General features: G+C 38.7%; 1 protein-coding gene across 10 annotated transcripts in view; it reads right to left on the bottom strand.

The window, feature by feature from the left end:
- The window catches only part of BBX (bobby sox homolog (Drosophila)), a 299118-nt gene that overhangs the window by 86516 nt on the left and 187888 nt on the right, over positions 1-24714 (bottom strand). For all 10 annotated transcript variants that reach the window (XM_010838545.1, XM_010838550.1, XM_010838544.1 and 7 more), the window contains 2 exons: positions 11208-11378; positions 5579-5821 (listed from right to left, as the gene is read on the bottom strand). In XM_010838545.1, the coding sequence (XP_010836847.1) occupies positions 5579-5821; positions 11208-11369 (405 nt within the window). In that variant the 5' untranslated portion in view covers positions 11370-11378. The remainder of the gene's footprint in view (positions 1-5578; positions 5822-11207; positions 11379-24714) is intronic.

The following is a 24714-nucleotide window of genomic DNA, read 5'->3' as shown; positions in this document are numbered from 1 at the left end:
TATGAGATTATTCAGTAATTATCTTGTTTTCAAAAAGACGCATAATACAATTTAAATTCTGTAACTTTGCAGGGGCTAAGTGAATCTTTAGCATAATAAATTTTGAAATGGCTAATGAATTTGGAGACAACTGTACCTCCTCATATTGGCAGGCAGAAATCACATTATACAGGGTGGAAGACGAGAGTAAGATATTTGAGAAGTGGTACTAATTAGTACTTTCTTAGTTCTAGGAACCTTTCCTCATAAAAATGTTAAAACTTATAGGTCTGAATTATTCTTACTAGACATTTTAACAGGAAGAAAATGAATCAGACTTTTATATGACAGGATGATGAATTAAGTTTATGTATCTGATAGAAAAGATGTATTTTAAATTATACACTAACCTATGAAACTTTCGTGATAAAGCCACTCCAGTAAAAACCACACATTTCAAAAAGTGACTTGAATAAGTGACCAGGGAGTTATTTAGTTCTCTTGCAGAAAAGTCATAAAGGAAAAACTGAGTTGGCTATAGATATGGTTGCCTAAATTCCCTGTAAGGATTACTGTGGAGACAGTAGTTCATTTCCACATATAACCTTTTTTAAAGGACAATATTCCTCCCTAATTTGGGTTAAGAAGGAGAAAGTCTATTTAATCAGTTAGCACTAATTAAAAATAAAAATTTCAGAATTTCTTTTAAGATGTAATTTTGGCACTTTATAAAAGGATGGTAGGGGTCTGGATAAGTAAACATTATCTGCATTTCTGGAAATGCATTAACAGATAATTCATGTACAAGCTAGCTGGATTTAGAAAAGGCAGAGGAACCAGAGATCAAACTGCCAACATCCACTGGATCATAGAAAAAGCAAGAGAATCACAGAAAAACAATCAGCAAATTAGAAAAAAAACTAACAATTAGTAAATGGACTGATATTTCTGAAATCAAGTAGTTAGCTCACTTAGTGGAACATCTGTTTTGTTAGGAATCATTAATTACATTGGACAGTGTCTGCCAAGATGGGCAAATGATACTTTTAGTTTTGTTGATTCTTATGTTTCAAAGATTAATTGTGTATTTTAGTAGCACTTCAGTGTGTTAACAGGTTCTAATAAAAACAGTAAAAAAATTATTAGGTAAAGAAGTATGAAACACAAACATAAGCTTATCAGGAACAACTAATATTTCATGGCATTTTAAACTTCATGCCTGTGCGCACAGTGCCTTACTTGCATCTTAACCTCAACCCTGTGAGGACAGGTATCTTCACTGACAATTACAAATGTGTAAACTCAGAAGGTCTGAAAAGGGAGAAGGCTACCCAAACTCTAATGCTAGTAATTTGCTGCCTTGGATAAGTCACTTAACTCCTCTGGGCTGCAGTGTCCTCATCTTTAGCTTTCAGAAAATGGTATCTACTTCATAGGATTATTTTTAGGATTAAATGAGTCAGAACCCTAGAGAGAATAAAGCAATATTCAAAAATTGGTATTATTTCAAAAAAATAAACACAAGTATTTTTTTTTTATAATAAGAAGGTCCCAACATCCAGAACACAGGAATGGGAAAGGCCTCGGAAACAAGAAATTTGAGAACCATGAAGCCCAAATCTTTGGTTTTACTACCCACCTCTCCTTAAAGTGCTGGGGCTCCAGTTAAGTCATACTCAGAAAAACCCACACAGAATAAGTTATTTCATTAGAGGTAGCAGAAAGTGTCTGATAGAGGAAAGAAATGTCAATTGACAGCTATGGCTTCACTCAAAAGAAAGGTTCTTGGAAAACCAAAGCAGAAGTTCCAAAGAACAGAAGGGTTAAGAATCATTTAATAAACAGATGAAAATGTGACTATAACTTAATTGTTCACAAAACTCTCACCAAATTACAGATTATAAAATAATTCTTGTACGGAAATAACAAATATTAACACTTGTTTCTCAAGAATGTGGGGATCAATGAGGTGCTGCTCTAGCTCAGTAGTATGCAAGATGCCACATCAAGCTAGGACAAAGACAAATTCTGTCGAGCGTGACACATGACTGTTAACAGAAGTTGTACAGAGTGATAATACCTAAGAAAATGACATCAAATTTTCTATGGAGAAGAATCCATTTCTGATAAAACCAAAGAAAGGGCATGAATACATTAATTTTCTCCTGAAGAAATATCGAGGAAGAACTGGTCACGAAACCCCATGGAGATTTACAGTGATAATCTTTCCTAGACTCCAGACCACAATAGACCCCAACATTTACAAGAGGCTATTACAGTTTACTTTTAAACTGTATTTTACTGCATTTGATTCCATTGCTCTTTTATTAACGTACAACTGAGCTTCCAACTTTTCAGGCCAATTTCTCAAGATGTTCACCTTTATATCATCATTTCCTGTTACTCACCTACAAACAGCTCAGGCTTCAAGTAAAACTTTCTCATTCCCTGTCTGCTCGTATCCTTGCCTTTCTTCTGAATCCTGTGCCAAGGGACATACCAAATTCTACTAACAACTTCATTAAGCCTTTTCTGAAATACCCCAACCCCAGCACAAGCAGACTATTCCCATGAGACCATGATATTTTATAGTTACCATTTTCCACTTCTTACTCAAATCTCTTATCTCTCAGTCATCTAAAGTGAGCAACATATACTACAAGGATGCTAGAAGCACATAGGAAAGACTATTCCAGGGTCCACAACTGTATGACTGGTCAAGATACTAACTCCGAAGAGCCTTCAGTCCCTGCTCTGAAGAACAGGAATACTCAAGGCTGTCATTTAGTTGCGTCTAACTCTTTGCAACCCCACGGACTATAGCCTGTCAGGCTCCTCTGTCCATGGGATTTCCCAGGCAAGAATAGTGGAGTGGGTTGCCATTTCCTTCTCCGGGTGATCTTCCCAACCCAGGGATCAAACCCAGGGATCCCGACCAAAGGATCTCTTGCATTGGCAGGTGGATTCTTTACCTCTGAGCCACCAGGGAAGCCCCAAGGAACAATCATAACTGACTTTAAATATTTATGCATATGCAAGACATCCACTCTGGAATGAACTAACTAGTCAATAAATGCATGTATTCTGTCCCATGCCTAGGCTACAAAAACCAAAGGGGGTATGAAAAAGGTCATTCAAAATTGTCTTAACTTCCCAGATTCTCCCCTCTCTTTGGCACTGACTCTCTCTATCTGAATAACATGTGTGATCCTCTATATTGACTGTCCATTAATTAATCATGATTATTAGTTTAAGTGACAAGTAGAAGTTTCCAGAAATGTCCTAGTCAAAAATGCAGACATATATTTGTACATTTGTACAATGTATACATAAAGATGTTAAAAGAACAATAATATGGTGTGAGACTACTAACAGGCAGCTGCAGAAGCTAGAGGCTATGAATGCCTACAACACTGCACCATAAGGCAGGCTGCTGAATTTAAGAAAGGAATCCAGGTTATATCCTTAGGACAGTTTAAAACCCTCGGAAAACAGGAAACCCTCATTAAACTTTTTTTTTTCAACAATATAAATCAGCCCTGGGAAACAATTTAAAAAACTGAAAAATTTCCAAACAGGTACTTCGCCTCACCAGATGCACTAACAGAAAATAATCAGACAGCAAGTAATGAGTAAGGGAAAAAGTGACATTTCAACTAAGGCTGTAATATGCACACAAAAAAACACCAGCACAATTACCTGCACTCTTTTGTAATTTCAAAACCATTTGGTAAGTAGGTAGAAACAAGTATCACTTACGACTAGAAACCAATTATATAAGGATTTTGAAAGTAGCTGAACCTTCCACGCATGGCACTGGAAGTGAGACATTTCATAAGAGCAACTATAAACAAGACAAGTTGTTGGGTGGAAGAGCCAGTTACTGTCGCCATTGGAGTAGCTTGGGGGTTGGAGGGGGGGGCGGCACACCTTATGAGATTTAGATTTCATTACTTACCACAACGGCAAATATTGTGAAGCTAATTAAGTAACTAGTAAAGGAATTCCTATATGAAAATAAGACTTCCTTCCTCTTAAAAGTGGCCACCTGTTGGGTTTATCAATTAGCAGTATTTGAGAAAGTAAACAATTATGGGACAGGCTGTATGTTACCCAAAAACAGTAATCCAAAAATAAACTCAAGAGTTTAATTATAGGAGGCTTATGCAACTCCCTATGAGGTTTCAGATTAATTGTTTTATCTTAGAAGCATGACTATGAAAGGATCTAAAGCTACTTAATGGGAATCTTTTACTATTAATTATTGTTATGAGAATGAAAATCTCCAGTAGCATTTAAAATCATGTAGATTACTGGAATTGATTTTAAATTTGCAAGATAAGATGCTCTACATAGCTAAAATTCTGTCTTTAACAATACAGTTAATTCCTGAAGCCTTATGTGATCATTAATTACACAATAACTATGCTAATCATTTATTCTGGATTCAAATTTCCCTGAAGACTAAGAAATTTTTATGTTCCATGTTAGCCTGTTAAGCAACTCAATAAAACCACAGCAATTGAAAGAATTGTTTTTCTACATACTGAGATGTCTAATAAAATATCTCACTTGAAACTCTGTATTTGTCACCTGCTGGTCCATCTTATCATAGAACTTAACCAAATGTTTGGGTGGCTGGGGTTTTTCATGAATCAATATTATTTGCAAGCTGTAACTCTAAAGAAATATAGTTAGAATTATTCCTTTCAAGTTAACCACAATGATATTGCTTTGCTTTCCCCTTACTTGCTAAATCCATTACACAATACATTTTAAATGTACAATGAACTCACACTAATTTAAGGTTACTTTAGAAACAGATCAGTATACAATTTTTGAATAAATTAAGTCACATTTTGGAACATACACTCCAGTCCTCTGGAAAGCATTCCTGTATGGAAATACTTCTCACCAACTGCTGCTCACAGTGTTTACACGCACGCACACATCACAGTACATCCTGTTCCACTGCCATTCGTTCCTCTACTGGCTTTGAATACTCATGTCGTACTTACTACCTACAGAAAGAAGTCAAAGCATATCTTTTGATAACTGTGTATATTACAAAATTTTTTTAAAAATTAGTGCTGGAAGGGATGCAAATTTTGTTCCAACTTTCTCTTTCTCATAACATCGTTTTTAAAAAAGGAAAAAAAAAAACCCACAAAAAACTGAGACCCAGAAATTAACTCAGATATGGTTACAAAGCTGTTTAGCTTTAGAACTAGATCAAGAGTGTCATCTTCACCATGGGCATTCTCTGACAGCAGAAGCTGGGCTCCTAGAAAAACTAAAAACAAAAGTCATTCATAATAAATAAATCACCATTCATAAAAATCCATCCCTCATGTCATCAGTGCAATACAAACAAGTGAGAAAAAACTTCTTGGCAATAGGTTTCTTTTGGCACCTCACCAGTATTTGCAAGGTGGACTTGGAACTCAGGAATAGGAACAAAGCTTCAATGTCTTCGTTTAACACTTGATTCGGGATTCACCTTCGTGCTGCTGCTAGACCTTTTGCATGGACTCTACTAACTGGGGGTTGCAGGATTGGTTGTTCACAGTTACCACAAAGCCTCCTCACTGTAACTCACCTCCTTGGCCATGTCTGTGTATTTCTGCTTTTCCTTTGGATCGAGAACAGCCCACCAATCAGCTAGTATCTTGGTAGCACCTCGGTTATCAAGCCTGGGGTGTTCCTGACGGACAAGAGAGCGATGACGTTTGCAAAATAAAAGAAATGCATTCATTGGTCTCCGGGCTCGCTGTTCTGGTGATTCATCATCTTCAGTTTCACCAACATCTTGCTCTAGGCCATCGGCCCCAAGAAGTTGAACCTATTAGCAACAAAACAAGAGCCAAAATGTTTAACACATCCTGGATAACTCTGTTTTTAACAATTAGTGTTGGTTTTTAAATTGTATTTTTCCTTAGCTCTGTTTAAACAATTTACAAATGGGGGGAGGAAGGGTTTTTAAAAATTATCAACCACTATTTGTGGCTGGTAACCAACTTAAAATGTTTTCTTTTGCTGAGTTTCTGTAGCAACCTGTGCATGTCTCTATTACAGCATATATTACATTGTTGTTATAATTGCTTGCATTTTTTTCTCTCACTAACAGTGAACTCTTTGAGGACAAAACTTCTCTTATTTCCCTCATACACAGTGCTTAGTTTAATGTCTTGTACAATATTAGTACCTAACTAACTGCTGGATAAAGGATTAAACCCATTCCATAGTATATGGGTCTCAAAGTTAACAATATCCTCATAAAGATACATGAATATTGGTTCTGTCTTTCTCCTTTTTAGAAAGTGCTTTTGTACAACTAATAATGTGAAAATGAATAAAAATCTAATACAGACTATTTAATGTTTCTGTGTACATCAAAGTGAAGCCTCCAACCGTAAAAATCAAAACAGACATTTGACGTTATTTGAAGGAAGAACTACAAAAGTAAATTTTCAAGTCTACAGATAATCACACATTCTTGTCTACTGAAATTCTATGGTGATAGGGCTTACACTTTCAAAACTGCTTTTGAATCCTTCATTTCCCTAAGCATCTCATTCAAGATCTTCAAGGACTTCTGCAAGGCTCTGATCCTGTCCATCTGTGTAATCCTCACTGCTGCTGTCCTAGTAGCACTCTGGCCTATGGCTTCATCTTCCTGCTTTTACTCCCTTATAATACTTCCTATACATGGCTTTAGGTTTAATTTCTTAAAGCACATCTCTGACCACAGAATCTTAGAATAGCACTGTTAAGTATCTTCTGAGGCTAAAATATGATTCCATGGTATCTCTTGGAAACACTGCAACCAAGAACAGAAGTCCAGAATGCTTACTAAAACCATTCCTTTAATGCTGCTTTATAGCTAAAATCAAGAAGGATCAAAGATGCTGTCAGACTGCATTATACTGCTGCTGCTAAGTCACTTTAGTCGTGTCCGACTCTGTGCGACTGCACAGATGGCAGCCCACTAGGCTTCCCTGTCCCTGGGATTCTCCAGGCAAGAACACTGGAGTGGGTTGCCATTTCCTTCTCCGATGCATGAAAGTGAAAAGTGAAAGTGAAGTCGTTCAGTCATGTCTGACTCTTAGCAACCCCAAGGATTGCAGCCCACCAGGTTCCTCTGTCCATGGGATTTTCCAGGCAAGAGTACTGGAGTGGGGTGCCATTGCCATCTCCGATACAATAGGGCAGTAGTTCTCAAATGTAAGTGGGCGTAGGAATCCCTGGAGGTCTTGTTAAAACACAGATTGTTAAGTCCCATTGCCAGAATTTTGTATTCTGTATGTCTGGAGTAGGCTTTGAGGATTTGTATTTCTAACAAGTTGTGCAGTTACGCTGCTGGTCTAAGGATCACGCTCTGAGGCCATTACTATAATAAGGCAATCAGCTTCTTTTATATCATGTTTATTGGGCAACTGTTACAGACACTCTAAGACAAATCACTAATTTAATCCAACTAAATGTTTTTTAAAAGTCTTTTAAATTTAAATTAAGCATTGTATATGCATTTAATTAACCATCAATTGTCTTCAGACACAAATAGTACAGAACAATCTCAAAGTCAGAGCTACCTGATCTGGAAGTACATTAGGGATTATTACTGGGAATGAAGGCTACAGATTTATCTTCCTTGTTATGGGTATAATCATTAACAATGACTTGCGTTTTCAAGGAATATTTATCTATCATTCTGAAACTGACTAAGAAGTTACAGAGAAATGAGGCGTAAAAATATGTATTACGTAAGTTGAGGAAGTAATTTTATTTTCCCTTCAGAAAAAATAACTTTGATCCAGTGACTAAATTATAGAACTCAAGACAAGAGTTGGAAAAAGAGATAAATAAGACAAGATCCTGGCCCCAGGAGCTCACTGTTTTGGTAGAGGAGAAAGACATATAAGCGAATAAATTAAAAAGCAGGATGATGACTACAAGAAATCAGTGTGATAATGAAACACTAGTGGATTGGTAGAACAACAGAAAAGTCTCCCTAGAAAAGCGTCGTCTGGGCTAAACTTTGAAAGACAAATCAGAGTATATAAGGTAGTCAGTGGGAGGTCGTGGGGAACTAACAAAGATTAAGGCTCAATGGTTTATTCACTTATATGCAGTTCAATAGAATCAGTATACAAAAGATTAGAATGGAGAACTAGAGTTGTTGTAGAAGAAGGTATGGGCCGCTTCATGAACAATGTGCTTTGTCATTTTTTTGAAAAATGCGAAAGAAAAATAAGGGCATTTAATCCTGTAAATGAGTGGTTTCAGACTGTATGACTCAAAAAAACCCCTTGAAGGGGACCAACACAGACTGAAACTTTTTGTTCTGTCAAGTATGAACACTAAAAACATTTTTTTTTAACTTCTAATATAATTATTTCATTAAATTAACTAACTGAAAAGTGAGTAAACAAACAAGTGCATGGTATATAAATTAAATTGAAATAAAAAATTATCTGGACCTTTTTTTCTTTCACCAGAGGCCAAGCAAGTAACACTCTGCAACAAGACAACACTAGCACCAGACCAGAATCTGGAGACCGCTGCTAGGAGCAATGGAGAGTCATGAGTGGTTTTAGCAGGGGAAAGACACTGTCAGATCTGTACTGCAGGATAACTCCCGTCATTAGTGTAGAGCACGAATTACAGTAGCCAAACTAGCAGCAAACAAGACTAGAGGAATGAATTAAAAGTTTATGCCAGCAGTCCACGCAAGAACCAGGACAGGGCTAAATTAAGGCAGTATTCATGCGAACGGAGAATTGGGAACAGAGACAACACTCACTAATGAGGTAGAAACAAGAGCGACTGGTGTCTTAACTGAATGTAAAGGTTGAAAAAGGAAGAATGTTTCCAACTTTGGCAGCCGGATTCCTTCATACACAACTGAGAACACTTTTTCTCAAATGAAGGGAAGTTATATCCAGTGGGGAGTAGAAAGATTAGTACTGGGGAGACAGAATGTGAAGAGGCTCTTGGCAGAGAAGGCCGAGTTGGGATAATGAACTAATGTACCAACAAAAAGAAGTAAGACCAACAGTATGGGTGAGATCTCTTGATTGTAGACTAAAAAGAGAAGAGGACTCAATGACTTCATTCTTTTACTAAATAACTGTTTACTGGGCATGTGATACGAAGCAGCCACCGTTTCAGGTGATACCGACAGAGCAGTGACCATACAGAATCCCCATCCTCATGAAGCTGAAAAGTAGCACAATCAACCTGTCACTCTGGAAGGATCTCTCTGGCTGCTTTATTGAGAACAGACTTTAGAAGGGCAAGAACTAGGGAGAGAGAGGCAGAATATAGCAATCTGCACCAGTGCTGGTGGTAGCTTGGAGCAAGGTGGTAGCAGTGACACTGCTAAAGAAGGGTCAACTAGTGAAGACCTTTTGAAAGCACAGTTGAAAAGCTGCTGATGGACAGACCAGAGACTTGAGCAAAAGAAAACAAACAAGGTGTCAGGTCTGACCAATCTGACACAGCTGGAATTGCCATTTACTGAGAAAGGAAAGAAAGATGCCGGAAGATGGGGTTTGGAGTAGAACAGTGAAAGCTTCATTTTGAACACATTCAATCTGAGATTCTGACTCGATATTTAAAGTGGATATGTCAAGTAAATAGTCAGAAATACAAGTCCAGAATTTAGGGGAAAGGTCCAGGATGCAGACAGAAATTAAGATAAGAGGCTCAGAGAACATCAATATTTGAGGGTTAAATAATGGATGGACAACAAACGGAAGAAACCAGAAAGGTATAGTTGGGAAGGTAGGAACAGAAATAACAGTGAGTGCTGTCGTGGACATAGGAGACAGCTTCAAGAACCAAGTCATCAATAGGTGCAAATGCATGAGAAAGATCAAATTAGGCATGAGCATACACTTGGCAATTTCCTCAAATAGGAAGAGTGACACCATTTCTCTGAAAAAGGAAAGGAAAAGATGGATAAGGACCGAGATAAGAGTAAGCTGAGTGGAGAAAGCTGAAGGAGGCATTTTTGGTGGCCTCTATTTTCTCTGTGAAAGACAAGAAAAGTGCAGCAGTGAGGAGACCATAAACAGTATCCAGAGAAGATGTCTGCACAACAGGAAAAATGTTTGTAATTCCTGATAAACAGAGCAAAAAAGGGAGTTGACCCAAGCCTAGGACAAAAGACTGAGTGGATATTGAAGAATGTTTATAATATTTGTAGTGACACAAAATATGTACTCATTTATTCTTCCACTGACCATGAAAGGTGAAAGTGAAGGTCGCTCAATCATGTCCAACTCTTTACGACCCCATGGACTGTAGCCCACCAGGCTCCTCTGTCCATGGGGATTCTCCAGGCAAGAAAACTGGAGTAGGTTGCCATGCCCTCCCCCAGGGGATCTTCCCAATCCAGGGATCGAACCCAGGTCTCCTTCATGCAGGCAGATTCTTAAACATCTGAGCCACGAGGGAAGCCCAATGAGCTGTTCAAAATCTACTCTGCACCAATCACCATTCTGGGCTTTAAGGAAGGAGAAGACAACAGGAAGGGGAAGACCCCTGCTCTACCAAAGTTATACACTAGTCTGGGAAGACAGACATAAACAAGTATACATAGCAAACAGAAAGAAGTTCAAGGGGACAAATTCCTCAGACGGGGAAGACTTGGGTGTGAGGGACATCCCTGGGGAGGTAAAAGATGAGGAAGCAGTCATGCCAAGATCTGAAGGAATGTGTGGCTTTCTAGTCACCTGCATCATTGTGTAACTTTCTAAGCAAGAGCTGGCTGCTCCAGTGTGAGACCAGAGGAGGGGGACTGAGAGGGGTGGCAGCACCCAGATGCTCTGAGGGCCTCAAGGATGAGGGCCTGAACAGCTCTGAACCTGCCTGTAGTGGCACAGCTGGGCTGGGCAGGAGGAAAGAGAGGCCAGAGGAGCAACAGGTGGGTGCAAGGTGAACATATCAAATTTTATGAACTCACTTCATTTTACTATTGCCTGCAAATCATTAGCTAATTGAGAGAAATACTAATTAAGAAGGATCTGCTTCAGTCTAAATTATTAGGAAGTATAGATACTTTAAGAGTCATCAACATTTGGGATGAAACTGTAGATAAAGTAGTTAAGTAGAATTCAAGTTATACAGACTCCTAGAAACACATTCACTGTACCACACGTGTTCACTGCAGTTTCTGAATGAATGTTCAAACTTAAAACTACTACAATAAACAGAGAAATTACTTTATCAATATCCTCCTCTTCGTCTTCCTCTTCTTCCTCTTCTGAAAAGTCAAGGAGTTTCTTTGCTAGCAATGGATGCCACTGAAGACACTTTCGCTTTGGTCGTTTTCCAGTCCCTTCTCCTTCTGCTGAATGATCTTTATTTCTATTACTGCCTTTCATTACTGTGACCTGTGGTAGTCAAAAGAAAAAGAGAAAGAGAAATCAAAGTAAATTTGATTAAAGCTAGTTTATTTAGCTTCCTTAACTTTAACTGGATTATAGTTTTAATGATTAAAATATCTACCAGCTCAGGCATTTACTGGATTCAGTAAGTTAACATAATCAAACATTCATTTTAGTGGGCTAAATTGCTAATAAAATTTGCCTTTTCCTTTTCTGAAATTTTCTTCCTTCCACTTTATAATTTCAGAACTCAAAACCCAAATAAAGTGTTAAGATGATGATAAGTTATTGTCACCTGTTCATATTTACCAGGATAGTGTTTCTCAGAGTCTTCCACTAGAGTAATGTGAAAGATTCCTCCCAGGAGAGTAGAGATCCTCCCAGATGTAGGTCTCTCTACATTCTCTGATAGCTCCTATTTTTTCATAATAATTTATATGAATTTCACATTCTATACTATGATAAATCTTAGAAGTATTAAGTAAAATGAATGCTTTGTAAGAATCAAATGTTTTAGATTTAAAATAAAACTATTTCATAAGATGACATACACTTTTCAAAAACTAACTGCATGCAGCCTCCAAGGATCCCGTCCATATATGAAGTCACTCAGTGGGATGAGCACTCACTTGTGATACAAGTCACCAATCTCCGTGCCTCTCCCTATTACATATGCACTGCAAACCTGTAGTAAGTTTCACTCTCTAGACTTCTTTCCCCTAATAGATGATTGTCTGAAATAACTATGAATCTGACAAAATCTTTCAGAAACCTAAATTCTAAAATATTTTTCAATGACTTAAAAAATTTTTTTTTCTGAGTGAAACAACTACATATTCATATTGTAAAGGTGAAAATAGCAAAAAAAAAAAAAAAAAGTACCTTCTCCATTATGCCCAGCCCAAAGTTAAACTACACAGTTTCTTACATGCTTTCCCATAATTATTTAATATTTCTCATTCATTCATTTGAAATAATATTGATAAATAAATTACTCTTTATACATACTGATGTGAAAATTCACATAATACAGTTAAATACCATCAGTTTAAATGGTTCATGCTGATGACTACAAACTTAAATGTAGTTGCCAAAAATCACACAGTGGTGGCCTTTCTGGTCAGTTTAAATTTGCATTGATCCAAATGCTTGCAGAGTGTTATCAATAAACTTTTAATGCTAAGTTGCTAACATTAGGATCCATGAACATACAGTTTCAAGATTCATCTAGTTCTCAAGTCTTCAAAACAATACGATATAGGCAATTTTTTATCTTCCTTCCTTAATTGTTTTTGGGTTTGAGGGTCATATTTAGGTCTTCGCTTCAAAATCAAAAAACATTCACTAATGTTTCCTTCTAGAACTTACAAGACTTCATTATTTTAAAAAATGTAAATAACTAATCAATCTGGAATTCATTCTGACAAAGGAGTGAGGTGGGGATTGAGCTTATTTTTTCTCCCCAAAATACCTAACCAACTATTTCAAACCATTTATTAAATCCTCCTGCTTTCCCCCATTCCATGTATATAAGTCCATTTCTGGTCTGTCTTCTGTTAATAATCTTCCCCTTTGTTTTCCCATCCTTTGACCAATTCTAATATCTTAATGGATAGTATCATTCTGTACCTTCCTCTAAATACAAATATAATAGTAAACACAACCACTTAAAGCGTCTACGCTAAAAATTTCTTGCTTTAAGTTTGATCATCCTCATTTTTAATAACCATATACTATTTCAAAATAAGAATGTATTGAAATTTTCTCAATTATTTCATGATTGATAGGCATTAAGATTACATATCAATAAAATCTTCATTTTAATAGTTTTTTAATCTTCATTCAGACAAAATCTTATTATTAAAAGCTATGTCTAGTCAAAAAAAAAAGGGGGGGAGGGGTGAGGAGGGGAGAAGAACATGTTCCTGTGGTTTCCTTAGCAAGAAACTTCTGCTGAGCATCTGAAGCAATTACATGATTCATGTGGCTGCCTCAAGAGTAGAAGTGATTGAGAACTCTAAATGGAATTAGTTATCTGCTATGTTTTTAATAAAGGAACAACAATTTCTTTGAATTGATAGACCAGTTAACAATTCCCAGTCAATCTACAAAAAAAACTTGGCATAGGCAACCCAATTTCCAAAAATATCAGTGCTGTACAGAGAGAAGAGGAAACAGTTATTTTTGTGGCTTACTAATCACTTCAGGATGAGATGCTTGAGTAGTAATTAAACCCATACTGGGTTTTAATACCCAATATTTTATGATATAACACGTTTTTTAAATAAGTAAAAGAAATCAGCAGGAAATTTTAAGTCAGGCAAGCTGTTATCAACTGGAGAGGTCAAAGTGATTGCCAGTGACTAGAGAAAAATATATCATTTAGATTCAATGATTTTGATTATGCTATTTAATTATGCATGAATGTGTTTTAGAGTATGTGCCTTTGTATATATTTATGTGTAATTTCAATTTCAAACAGAATACAAAATGTCAAGAATCAAATGAATGGAAGGTATACGTGGCTTTGGGGTTCAAAATAACCACATTAACCTCCTCCCACCACTGCTCCGCTTCTTTCCACAAGGCTGCCAGGCCACTATGATACCGTATCTCCTCTCTGATGCTCCCCACATTAATCTCTCCACCCCCATGAAAACAATAAAAAGATCCTATATTGCTAATGACACCAACCACATTTTCTCTTGAATTACAATTATGTGGGTACATCCTACCTTCATCACTAAGCCTTCTCCTTGATGATCCAAGACTAGTTAACTTCATATACCCAGAAGCATCTGGCTTATCAGAACATCAAGATCGGTTAGTTGTGAGGGCTGCTGTAAGCAACCATATGAAACTCCATGCTAAATTATGGTGATAATTCACTATTTATACACTAGAATGGCTTCAAAATTAGCACCTTCTCTTTCATTCCTGTGAATTCAGATATTCTTTCTTGAGTGAAAAAAAAGGAGGTCTGATAACTACACATAACAGTAAATGCAGGCCTAGGTGGCAATGTTCTGTTAGGAGAACCATCGACTGACTACCTGGGCTGTGGGGGAAAAAAGAGTGACAACTAGCACAAAGTCTAGAACAAAACAGGAGGAAGACAGATATTTTTAGCATGAATAAAATAAGTGAACTGAAGACAGCGAACTTGGGACAAAATAGTCAAGAAAAGTATGTCTGATCTAATGACCATGAAATACCCCAACTATAAATTGGACACTTTAATAACTTATAGTTATCTATTACTTTTTAAATCACCATGGATCTATTTTCAAACTGTTGAAAGAAGGCAAACGTGTCCACAATGGGTAGGGGTGGGGGTGCTCCTGATTATCATTCAGAAGTAATGAGAAAGAGAAGAAAGAAAAGGTGAAGAAAAACATCTGAGAAAAAAGAAGGGCAAAGAAGGCATAATTTGGAGACTTAAGCATATTACTTATCTTATTTCAACAGACAGGAGGAGGGAAAATCGTTACTTTTTGACAGTAACAGAGACCTACCTTCGTAACTATTTTGCCACTAAAAACCCCACACATTATAAAGTTTGGTTTCTTGTTCTGGTAAAAGAGCAAATTAAGCTAGCAATCTACAGGTAATGAATGAAGCAACTGGGGGACTTTATTCAAAAGGGGTCCTTCTTCCTTTCTACATGGCAATTCTAGAATAACTGAAGTCAGGTTATTTTTACTATCAGTGGACTCTGTACTTGAAAGAATCAATATCATAAAATTAGGCTGCTGAGATCAAATGATGGAGGCTGAAGGTCCCTATCCAAAATACAGTTGGGTTTTGAACAACTCAGGTTTGAACTGAGAATGTCCACTTACACATGAAACTTTTTCAGTAAAAACAGACTATATTACTACATGATCAATTGCTGGTTGAATCTACTGATCAGAGAGCCATGGATACAGGTAGGTGACTGTATAGTTATATAACCCCAGCATTCAAAAGTGGACTGTACTGAATAATATTTATCTTATAAATATAAACCAACCCATGTGTACCCTTTTCTTTGCCAGGAAGAGTTGCCCTAGATACTAATAAGACTAAACCAAATGTAAATCAACTTGGTGATACATTAGGAAAAACTTCATTGAACTATGTTTTTCAAATGCAGCAAGGCCATTCATAGAAGACCTTTACTGAGATCAAACTTCATGAGAAATTTAAGGAATAAATATCATAAAAGAAACAGTATAGAGTGAACACCACATTTAACAAGAGAAAACCATGGACACTGACGCCTAAAGGCCTCATTCAGAATCCTGCCTATACCACTAACTGCTCACTGTAAAGCTGTTTATCTTGCTAGTCTCTCCTCACATTAAAACTATGTTAACAGCTCTACTGTGAGAACACTTTTCATGTAACACCCAGCACACAGCCTGGCACCAAGACAGTTCCCACTCCACAGTGGTAAACCCTCCTGACACCCACAGGCTTTTTAGAGTATGGGTTCAACAGACAGTAAGGGCTCGCTGTAACGCAGCCTAAGATGCTGTTGGAGAGAGAACACAGAGGACTCCCATTCAACAGTGGTCCATGTTCTTTCATCTCCAGCCTCAGAAACTGAAAAAGAAAGATGGTAAGTTTCTGTTCTTTTGTATGAGTGATATACAGTCAGAAATATACAGTCAGACCCTTGGCACAGTCATAAATTCTATAAGATCCTCTAGTCTTTCTATCCTTTTGTCTCTCTACTTGGGCAATCAGTAAATTTTGGCTTTCAAAACACTGTGTAAATGTAACTGTGTCACAGGGGTATTTTAGAGTTTAAACTGTTTCCTGAATGTCCAATAAAACTCCATTCAAATCATATTAATGGAAATTCAGACCAAATGAGATAGGGGAAGGTGAGGGAGGCCTATAAGAAATCTCATTGTTGGACAGCCACACATTCTATTTATAAGTAAACACTCTCCTGGGTCTAGCTGAGCCTGCAAAGCTTCAGAGCCATCTCGGGCCTACAGAGAAAATCAGCCCCAAGAAATAGTGATAAAGCAGTAGTTCTAGCGCTTCCCCATGAGTTAGGGTGACCTGCTTAAACAACTCTTCCGAGAGTGTTGCTCCTTTCAAAATGCTCCTTGCCTCCATTCTTTCAGGGATCCACCTGACACAGACACCGGCAGACACCCCAACTTAGAAGCCGTGCTCACTTCCTAAAATTCTTCCATTTTCTGACTTGTGCTTCTACCAAGGCCCAGGTCACATTCACTTCCCTTCTAAAGCTTTCTGTGAAAACCTTAAGTCAAAATTCATTGCTCTTTGCTCTTGAGCTGTGATTGTACTTGACTTTTTTGGTCAAGCACTTATCATGGTATTTCAGTTATCTCCACCCTCCCCCCAGTTGGTTGTGAATTTCTAATGGGAAGGTGTCTTGGTTTCTTCCTTTTTTGTCCCTGGGCCTCAAACTGAGGCTGGTATTAGCAGTTTCTGAAAAGGGTATTAATGGCTTGTAATTTCCTCACCTGACAACCACATAAAACAATTTCCCAAAATGAAGTGTTCCTAAGGATAATTTTTAAAATAATACTAATATACAACTAATATTTATTAATACTATTTGCTTCATACTTGATATTCACTATCTCATTTAATCTTTGTAAGAACCATTCAGGCAAGTACTAACCACTATGCAATCCAGTTGAAAAAGCTGAGGGTTAAGCCATTTGTCTAGGGTCACACAGTTGGCAGCAGAGGAGCTGGCTCGAGAACGAGGAAGCTTAACTCAAGAGCCCAAACACTTACCTAGGACAAAGCTCCAATATAAAGCCTTCCATCTGTTGACTCACTGGGCATTTTCTATAGGACAAATAGCTTATGAGCCATGGAACTACCTAAAGGGCACTCTAGGGGGTGGAAGGTACATACTTTCAAGGTTCAGAGCAGAAGAGCAAGCTTACATCTCTGATAACTACAAGTGACAGTTACATTAGACTAACTTTAAAACTCTTTGAAGATTAAAGTTCTACAAGTGCTAATCATTATTTATTGTAATTCTAATGGCAATTCTAAACTGTAGACAGATTAAATGAAAACTAACTCATTCAATAAAGTAATACTCTCATTGTAGAAGCAATTCAGTCACTCTATTCATGCAAAGAGTGTCTTTCAATGCACTCCTTATTGAAAAGCAGTAGCTCTTCAAGTTGAAACTTTAACTCTGTCAAGATGTTATCTACATGCTCTTCATGAATACTAATAAGACACCAACTATTCAAATAATGGCTTAGCTACACTGGCAGTTCTGGTCCCTGACCCCCCCCTTCGTGAAGGAATATGTGTTCTAAGATCTTTAATACTTACACTTCGTGACATTTATAGCCTTAGCAGAGCTTAACATGGTTCTCAAAATACATGCTGCTCTAGGCTACAGATAGAGACAACAGCTACCTTGAAAGAGATAAGGCACCAAAAGAAGCAGCTGAGGGAAGAAAAGCGATTTACACAGAGAATTCAGTAACAGGCTTGAACGTGTTTCCCATCACACTGCCCTCTCTGCCAAAGCCCAACTTTCTGCTTTCCTGTGGCATTTACGTTCTTCACCATAAAATCACCAAATTCCTAGTCTTCAACAGGTCTAGCATAACACATTTGCCCTTTTTAGTTTCTAAATGAACATGGGTGTTTTTTTTAATCCATTTATTACATGGTCAGGGCATAATTATAACATTGACAAGAATCTGATGTACAAAACAAAGCCGATGGGAGCCTCTTCCTCATTTATTCTCCACACAGCTAAACATGTATTTATTGATCACATGCTGAGCTATGCACTGTGGCAGTTAGGTGCCCAGCCTTACCTCTCATTTCATCACCATCTCTGCTGCCTCCATTCCGCTGGCAGGCAGGTGTCGTCCTGTCTCCCCACACCTGCCCTGTGCTTCCTCAGCTCTCCCAGGCCTGCACACTGTACCCCACACACCCATTCTCACTTCCTATGCAAGTCCCTCTGAACTCTCATTTCTAAGGAGCTATTGTTATTTGCTCAGCTCCTGTCTCTCTCCTTCCTGAGCACCATTTTTGACCACTCACATTTAATGTCTGTGCCATATTTTTTGAAACTTGACTGTAAAACAACCATCATTTTCCCATATAATACATGTATAATGACTCCATATGAATTCCTCCCAGAGACCCTGGAGGGTAAAAAACATGCCAGATGCCTTTTTTCAGGATCTGTCAGAGCAAACGTCCCTGTGCTAGACAGGAGTACCTGAGGAAGTGAACACAGAAACAATACCCTTCTGCTTTCACATTATGCTTTTTCTTTGCATTGTTTTGCTAAGAGGCATAAGAGACACAAGGCTTGAAAGGAAAACATGCAGAGAAGGAAAAATAAGAACCCAGAGGGTTGCTCAGGAGGAGAGGGAAGAGAGAAGAGAAACAGAAAACTGACAAGGAGATGTAATAAAATGAAATCCAAGTCACTTCCAAACAGCTGTCAACACTGAAGACATTTTTTTCGTAGCTTTATCCCATTCTCTGGTCAATGACTATCATTATGCTCTCAAAACAATATCATAGCACCTTCCCCTCACTAGTACTCTTTTCCTTTCATACCTGGTCTGCTAATTAACCTCAATTCTGAACTGATCCAATCATTTTTCTTTCCCAGTCTATCCCCAGGTTGCTGGCTATTCCCAGGGTCTGACACTACTACAAAAAGTTTCCAGTCTCAGGTTGATCCTCAGTGCTCATTCATAATCTTTACTTGTCTTAGTCTTATCCAATCCCACAGGGCCCACAGATTAATAAATTATTGGTTCCTTCCCAAACTACATTGATAATGAGGAGAATAGTTATTTTTATATATATATACACGCATAAAACATTTACATATATATAAAATGCTTGTATATATTTTGCTTCCTATGTGCCAGAACATCATGTGAAATGCCAGGCTGGATGAACCACAAGTAGGAATCAAGATTGCTGGGAGAAACATCAACAACCTCAGATACGCAGATGATAGCACTCTAATGGCATAAAGTAAAGAGGAACTAAAAGACCTTCTTGATAACAGTGAAAGCTTAAAACTCAACATTCAGAAAACTAAGATCATGGCATCCAGTCCCACCACTTTATGGCAAACAGAAGGGGAAAAAGTGGAAACAGTGACAGACTTTTATTTTCTTGGGCTCCAAAATAACTGTGGATGGTGATTACAGCCATGAAATTTAAAGATGCCTGCTCCTTGGAAGGAAAGCTATGACAAACCTAGATAGTGTATTGAAAAGCAGAGATAGCATTTTGCTGAAAAAGGCCCACACAATCAAAGCTACGGTTTCTCCAGTGGTCATGTATGGATGTGAGAGTTGGACCATAAAGAAAGCTGAGTGCTGAAGAATTGATGCTTTTGAACTACAGTGTTGGAGAAGACTCTTGAGAGTCCCTTGGACTGCAAGGAGATCAAACCAGTCAATCCTAAAGGAAATCAGTCCTGAATATTCATTGGAAGGACTGATGCTGAAGCTGAAACTCCAATACTTTGGCTACCTGATGCGAAGAATTGACTCCTTAGAAAAGACCCTGATGTTGAAAAAGGTTGAAGGCAGGAGGAGAAGGGCATGACAGAGGATGAGATGGTTGGCTGGCATCACTGACTCGATAGACATGAATTTGAGAAAGCTCTGGGAGTTAGTAATGGACAGGGAAGCCTGGCATGCTGCAGTCCATGGGGCTGCAAGGAGCTGGACATGACTGAGCAACTAAACAACCGCTAAACACTTTATATGAATTAATTTCTGTAACATTCCATATACCTCTTGGAGAAAGAACTATAATGGTCACATTTTATATAGGGAGCAACTGGGAATGACAAAGCTTAAACAACATGTCCAAGGCCATTCTGCCAGCATGTGGCAGAGCCAGGATTTAAGCATAGGGCTTCTGTCCTCAGAGCCCAAGCTTCTCCATACGGTCCTTCCCAGCAAAATCCTAGTCATTCCAAGAAATGCCTTTGCCTCCTGGTTAACAGGAAGGCATATGTGGACCCTCCCAAAGTTCCACCCTGCCTACCAATTTCAAAACTTCTTTTCTTCTACTTTTTCTCAAAGGCAGAATTTCAAGGCCGGCTCCTTCTCTCCCTCCCAGCCTGTGCTTCTCATCTTTCCTGCTCCCCTGGACCATTAGATGTTCAGTTTGATGAAGTACTGATGAACTATCACCAGTTGCTCCCAGTAAAAACCTTCTCTTTTGGCCTGGACACAATTTCAAGTCTAAAGCCCTCTCTGAATCCTCCTCCTTTAGCTAGTCCTCTATTATGGTACAAACTGCCCTCCAGCCGTCAGGCCAGGAGACTGCCTAACCACAAGCCACGGAACTAGCAGCCAAGAAGAACTGGCCCTAGGTACTAACGCTGTTCACAGGCTCCACCTTGCACTTCATTTACTGACTTGTTTCCTAATCTTCTCGGTTCTAAAATCCAGGATTAATTTCCTAGAAAGCACTCACAGCTGATTCCAACTGTGCCACAGACTCTGGCTTCCTTCTCCACCTCACTATGATTCACGCTTGCATATTTAATTTCTAGACTCTCAGAGAAAACACATTGTCTCCATTATATCCATGGGGGACTTGCCAGAGCCCGCATGGTGCACAGAAACTGGACATTCCTTCTTTTCACAGAAACATCTGGAAAATATGCACATCTTTTCTACTTCCTCACCAATTCCAATCACTGCAACTGGCTTCTAGCGCCAATACCTAATCTCTCACCATGTTCTGTCCCTTCTACCGCCTAATATATAGTCTGCTCCTCTCCATTCCCCACGCTGGCTCAGCAGTCTGGTCTTCCTATTTATGGTTGTGCTGACTTGAATTCTCCACACTACAAATACGTGCTCATGCCCTTCTCCTGCATATGAAATCTCTTCAGCAGTCCCGCAATGTACTCACGGAGAAGGCAATGGCACCCCACTCCAGTACTCTTGCCTGGAAAATCCCATGGATGGAGGAGCCTGGTGGGCTGCAGTCCATGGGGTCGCTAGAGTTGGATACAACTGAGTGACTTCACTTTCACTTCTCACTTTCATGCATTGGAGAAGGAAATGGCAACCCACTCCAGTGTTCTTGCCTGGAGAATCCCAGGGACAGGGAAGCCTGGTGGGCTGCCGTCTATGGGGTCGCACAGAGTCGGACACGACTGAAGCGACTTAGCAGCAGCAGCAGCAGCAATGTACTAAGGAAGACATGCAAACCTCTGCCTTCATACAGCACATAAGATTCTTCCTGACTTCACCCCTACTTAGTTTTAAGGCTCATGTTTCTTTGCTCCATTCTCACTCTTAAATTTCTACCTACACTGAGCAACATGCTATCACCTGGAACTCACCTCTTAGCATCTGCACGACTGCTCCCTGCCGTGAGGCTAGTAGGCCTGCTTCAGGCCAGAGCCTGGATCTCACATCAGCTCCAATTGGCCCTTACCAGTCTGAGAGAGAGGTGCTTCTTAGTTGTCCCACAACACCCTACACTCAATATCCCCCAGTGAAACGGCGTATTTCCCTTGTTATATCCCTCTTGGCTTTGACAGTCATGGTATGAACTTGAGCCCACTCGTTCAGTGCAGAATCTCAGGTTTGCTCCCTGAAGTCTCTTCCTGTCACCTTTATTGCTTCTCATTTGCCCCTGCTTCTTTTCCGCTCCTTCCCCACCATACCTGGCTCTTCCTTCCTGCCTTGTGACCCTCCATCTCAAGAGATTCCTTACACCAAGTTCAAATAGCATTCTCAAACTCCCAAATCAGAACAGCTGACAATTTTACTTGTTTGGAAATACTAGCTTCTAGGCAGCAAATGTTAAAATGACTCAATGAACAATTCTGACCTCATAAGAGAAATAATTACTATTCCCTTTTCTCTTGTACCCATCACTGAACACTAATCTTACATGAACCAGTTTAAATACAGCTCTTTAAATAGTAAGAATGATCATGCATATTTTTACAAATACTTTTAAATATTTATATTAAAATTCTATCAGGACTTCCCTGATAGCTCAGTTGGTAAAGAATCTGCCTGCAATGCAGAAGAAGGGATAGGCGGCTACTCACTCCAGTATTTTTGGGCTTACCTGTGGCTCAGATGGTAAAGAATCTGCCTGCAATGCAGGAGACCTGGGTTCCATCCCTGGGTTGGGAAGATCCCCTGGAGAAGGGAAAGACTACCCACTCCAGTATTCTGGCTTGGAGAATTCCATGAATTCCATGAACCGTATAGTCCATGGGGCCGAAACTAGTTGACACGACTGAGCGACTTTCGCTTTCACAATAACCAACGTTAAAAAAAATTTTTTCAGTTATATTAACTTAAAAAAATTCTAAACTAATCCAAACCTTTTTATTAGTCTGGATGTCTTTCACCATCCTGATCTCTACTTACAACTTAAAAAACAAAACCAGAAACAATGGTTCCTGTTAAGAATCAACAATCTACGATACCTCTAGACGGAAATCTCTTTTTCCTAAGCTATTATTCTTTACTCTTAAGTGATGGCAAATAATTTTAAGTTACATTTAAATTTAGTTCACTCAATAAAGCAAAATTTCTCCATCTTAATGGTTACAAAACAAAACTATTTTCCCATAACATTAAAAAGAAAGAAATCGCTCTTATTTTAGTAGTTGTAGTGTTTACTGAAGCAGCTTATCCTAGCTTCTGCAACACCCATCTGCTTTACACTTTGGCACACTAGAACTGAGTTAATTTGTCATTTTCCAGATTACATACTGTAAGAAGGTAGGATGTTGTTTATCTTTATATTCCCAAATGCTTGGAATACTGCCTTGACTATATTATGCAATTAATAAAAAGTGCTTGAAAATGCATTAACTAAATGATTTTGTATCAGATTGTGCATTTGCCAAGGAAATTAATTAGAATACACAGGGAGTTATGATACATTTATAGTTTCTGTTTAACTAGAATTAAGCAGAAAAACCATTTGTTTTATACCTGGTTCACACTTGGTGAGATTATTTTCTTTAAATATTTTCTGACTTAATACACATGATATCAAAGTGCTTATTTGCAGCTTCGGAGTCATAATAGTGCCCTATTCAAAACATTAAACATTCCATCTATATTTTTATTGGGTGCTACAGTCCTTCTGTGTGCTCGGTCTGATTGCTTTGACTTCAGTGCCAAGTACTGAACGCTCTTTTCCTTTATTTATGAAATGTATTAAATCCATGGTATTTGTTTTAAAAAGTTCTTCAGATCATAGAATTAACAACATAAGTTTCTATTTCTATACCATTTGCCTATTTATTCCCCCTCTTTGGAAAACTACCAAAGAGAGAATATAAATAGCTAGACATTTTAGGATGACCCAAAATTCATTCTTCCTTCCATTTTTCTTTCAATGCACAGTATGCAAATGGGCATTACCCACAAGAGAGTTCCAGAAAAACATCTATTTCTGCTTTATTGACTATGCCAAAGCCTTTGACTGTGTGAATCATAATAAACTGTGGAAAATTCTGAAAGAGATGGGAATACCAGACCACCTGACCTGCCTCTTGAGAAACCTGTATACAGGTCAGGAAGCAATAGTCAGAACTGGACATGGAACAACAGACTGGTTGCAAATAGGAAAAGGAGTGTGTCAAGGCTGTATATTGTCACCCTGCTTATTTAACTTATATGCAGAGTACATCATGAGAAACGCTGGGCTGGAAGAAGCACAAGCTGGAATCAAGATTACCAGGAGAAATATCAATAACCTCAGATATGCAGATGACACCACCCTTATGGCAGCAAGTGAAGAGGAACTAAAAAGCCTCTTGATGAAAGTTAAAGTGGAGAGTAAAAAAGTTGGCTTAAAGCTCAACATTCAAAAAACTAAGATCATGGCATCCGGTCCCATCACTTCACGGCAGAGAGATGGGGAAACAGTGGAAACAGTGGCTTGCCGGGAGCCGGCGTGAGGACCTCCACCCGTGGCAAAGGTCATGAGGAAGGAGGCTCAACATACGCAAAGGCGGGATCAAGCCTCAGGAGTCCCCTGGAAATTCTCGAGCATCTACCCTCAAAACCAGAGCCTGCCTACTTCACTACTTTGTGCTCTCACCTACACCTCTGACTTTATGGGGGGCTGTCCCCCACCACCTCTTTCAGAGAAGGAGTTAACTTAGGGCTCCAGTTAATAATAATTCCTGGGCGTGATAGGAGTGTTTCAATCTACAAACTCCTCTGAAGGTTCTCTAGCCTGCCTGACAGGCTTGTTCAGCCACATGTGATTGCTCACAGCCTCCCAACCGTGAGAGGCACGAGATGCTTTAACTCTTCTAAAAAACAGGTTCCTTAGAGAAGTTAGAAAA

Source organism: Bison bison, unplaced genomic scaffold (assembly GCF_000754665.1).
Source record: "Bison bison bison isolate TAMUID 2011002044 unplaced genomic scaffold, Bison_UMD1.0 scf7180017864098, whole genome shotgun sequence".
Lineage (NCBI taxonomy): Eukaryota > Metazoa > Chordata > Mammalia > Artiodactyla > Bovidae > Bison > Bison bison.
Note: the sequence above shows the minus strand (reverse complement) of the source record. Positions and strands in the feature narration are given on the sequence as shown.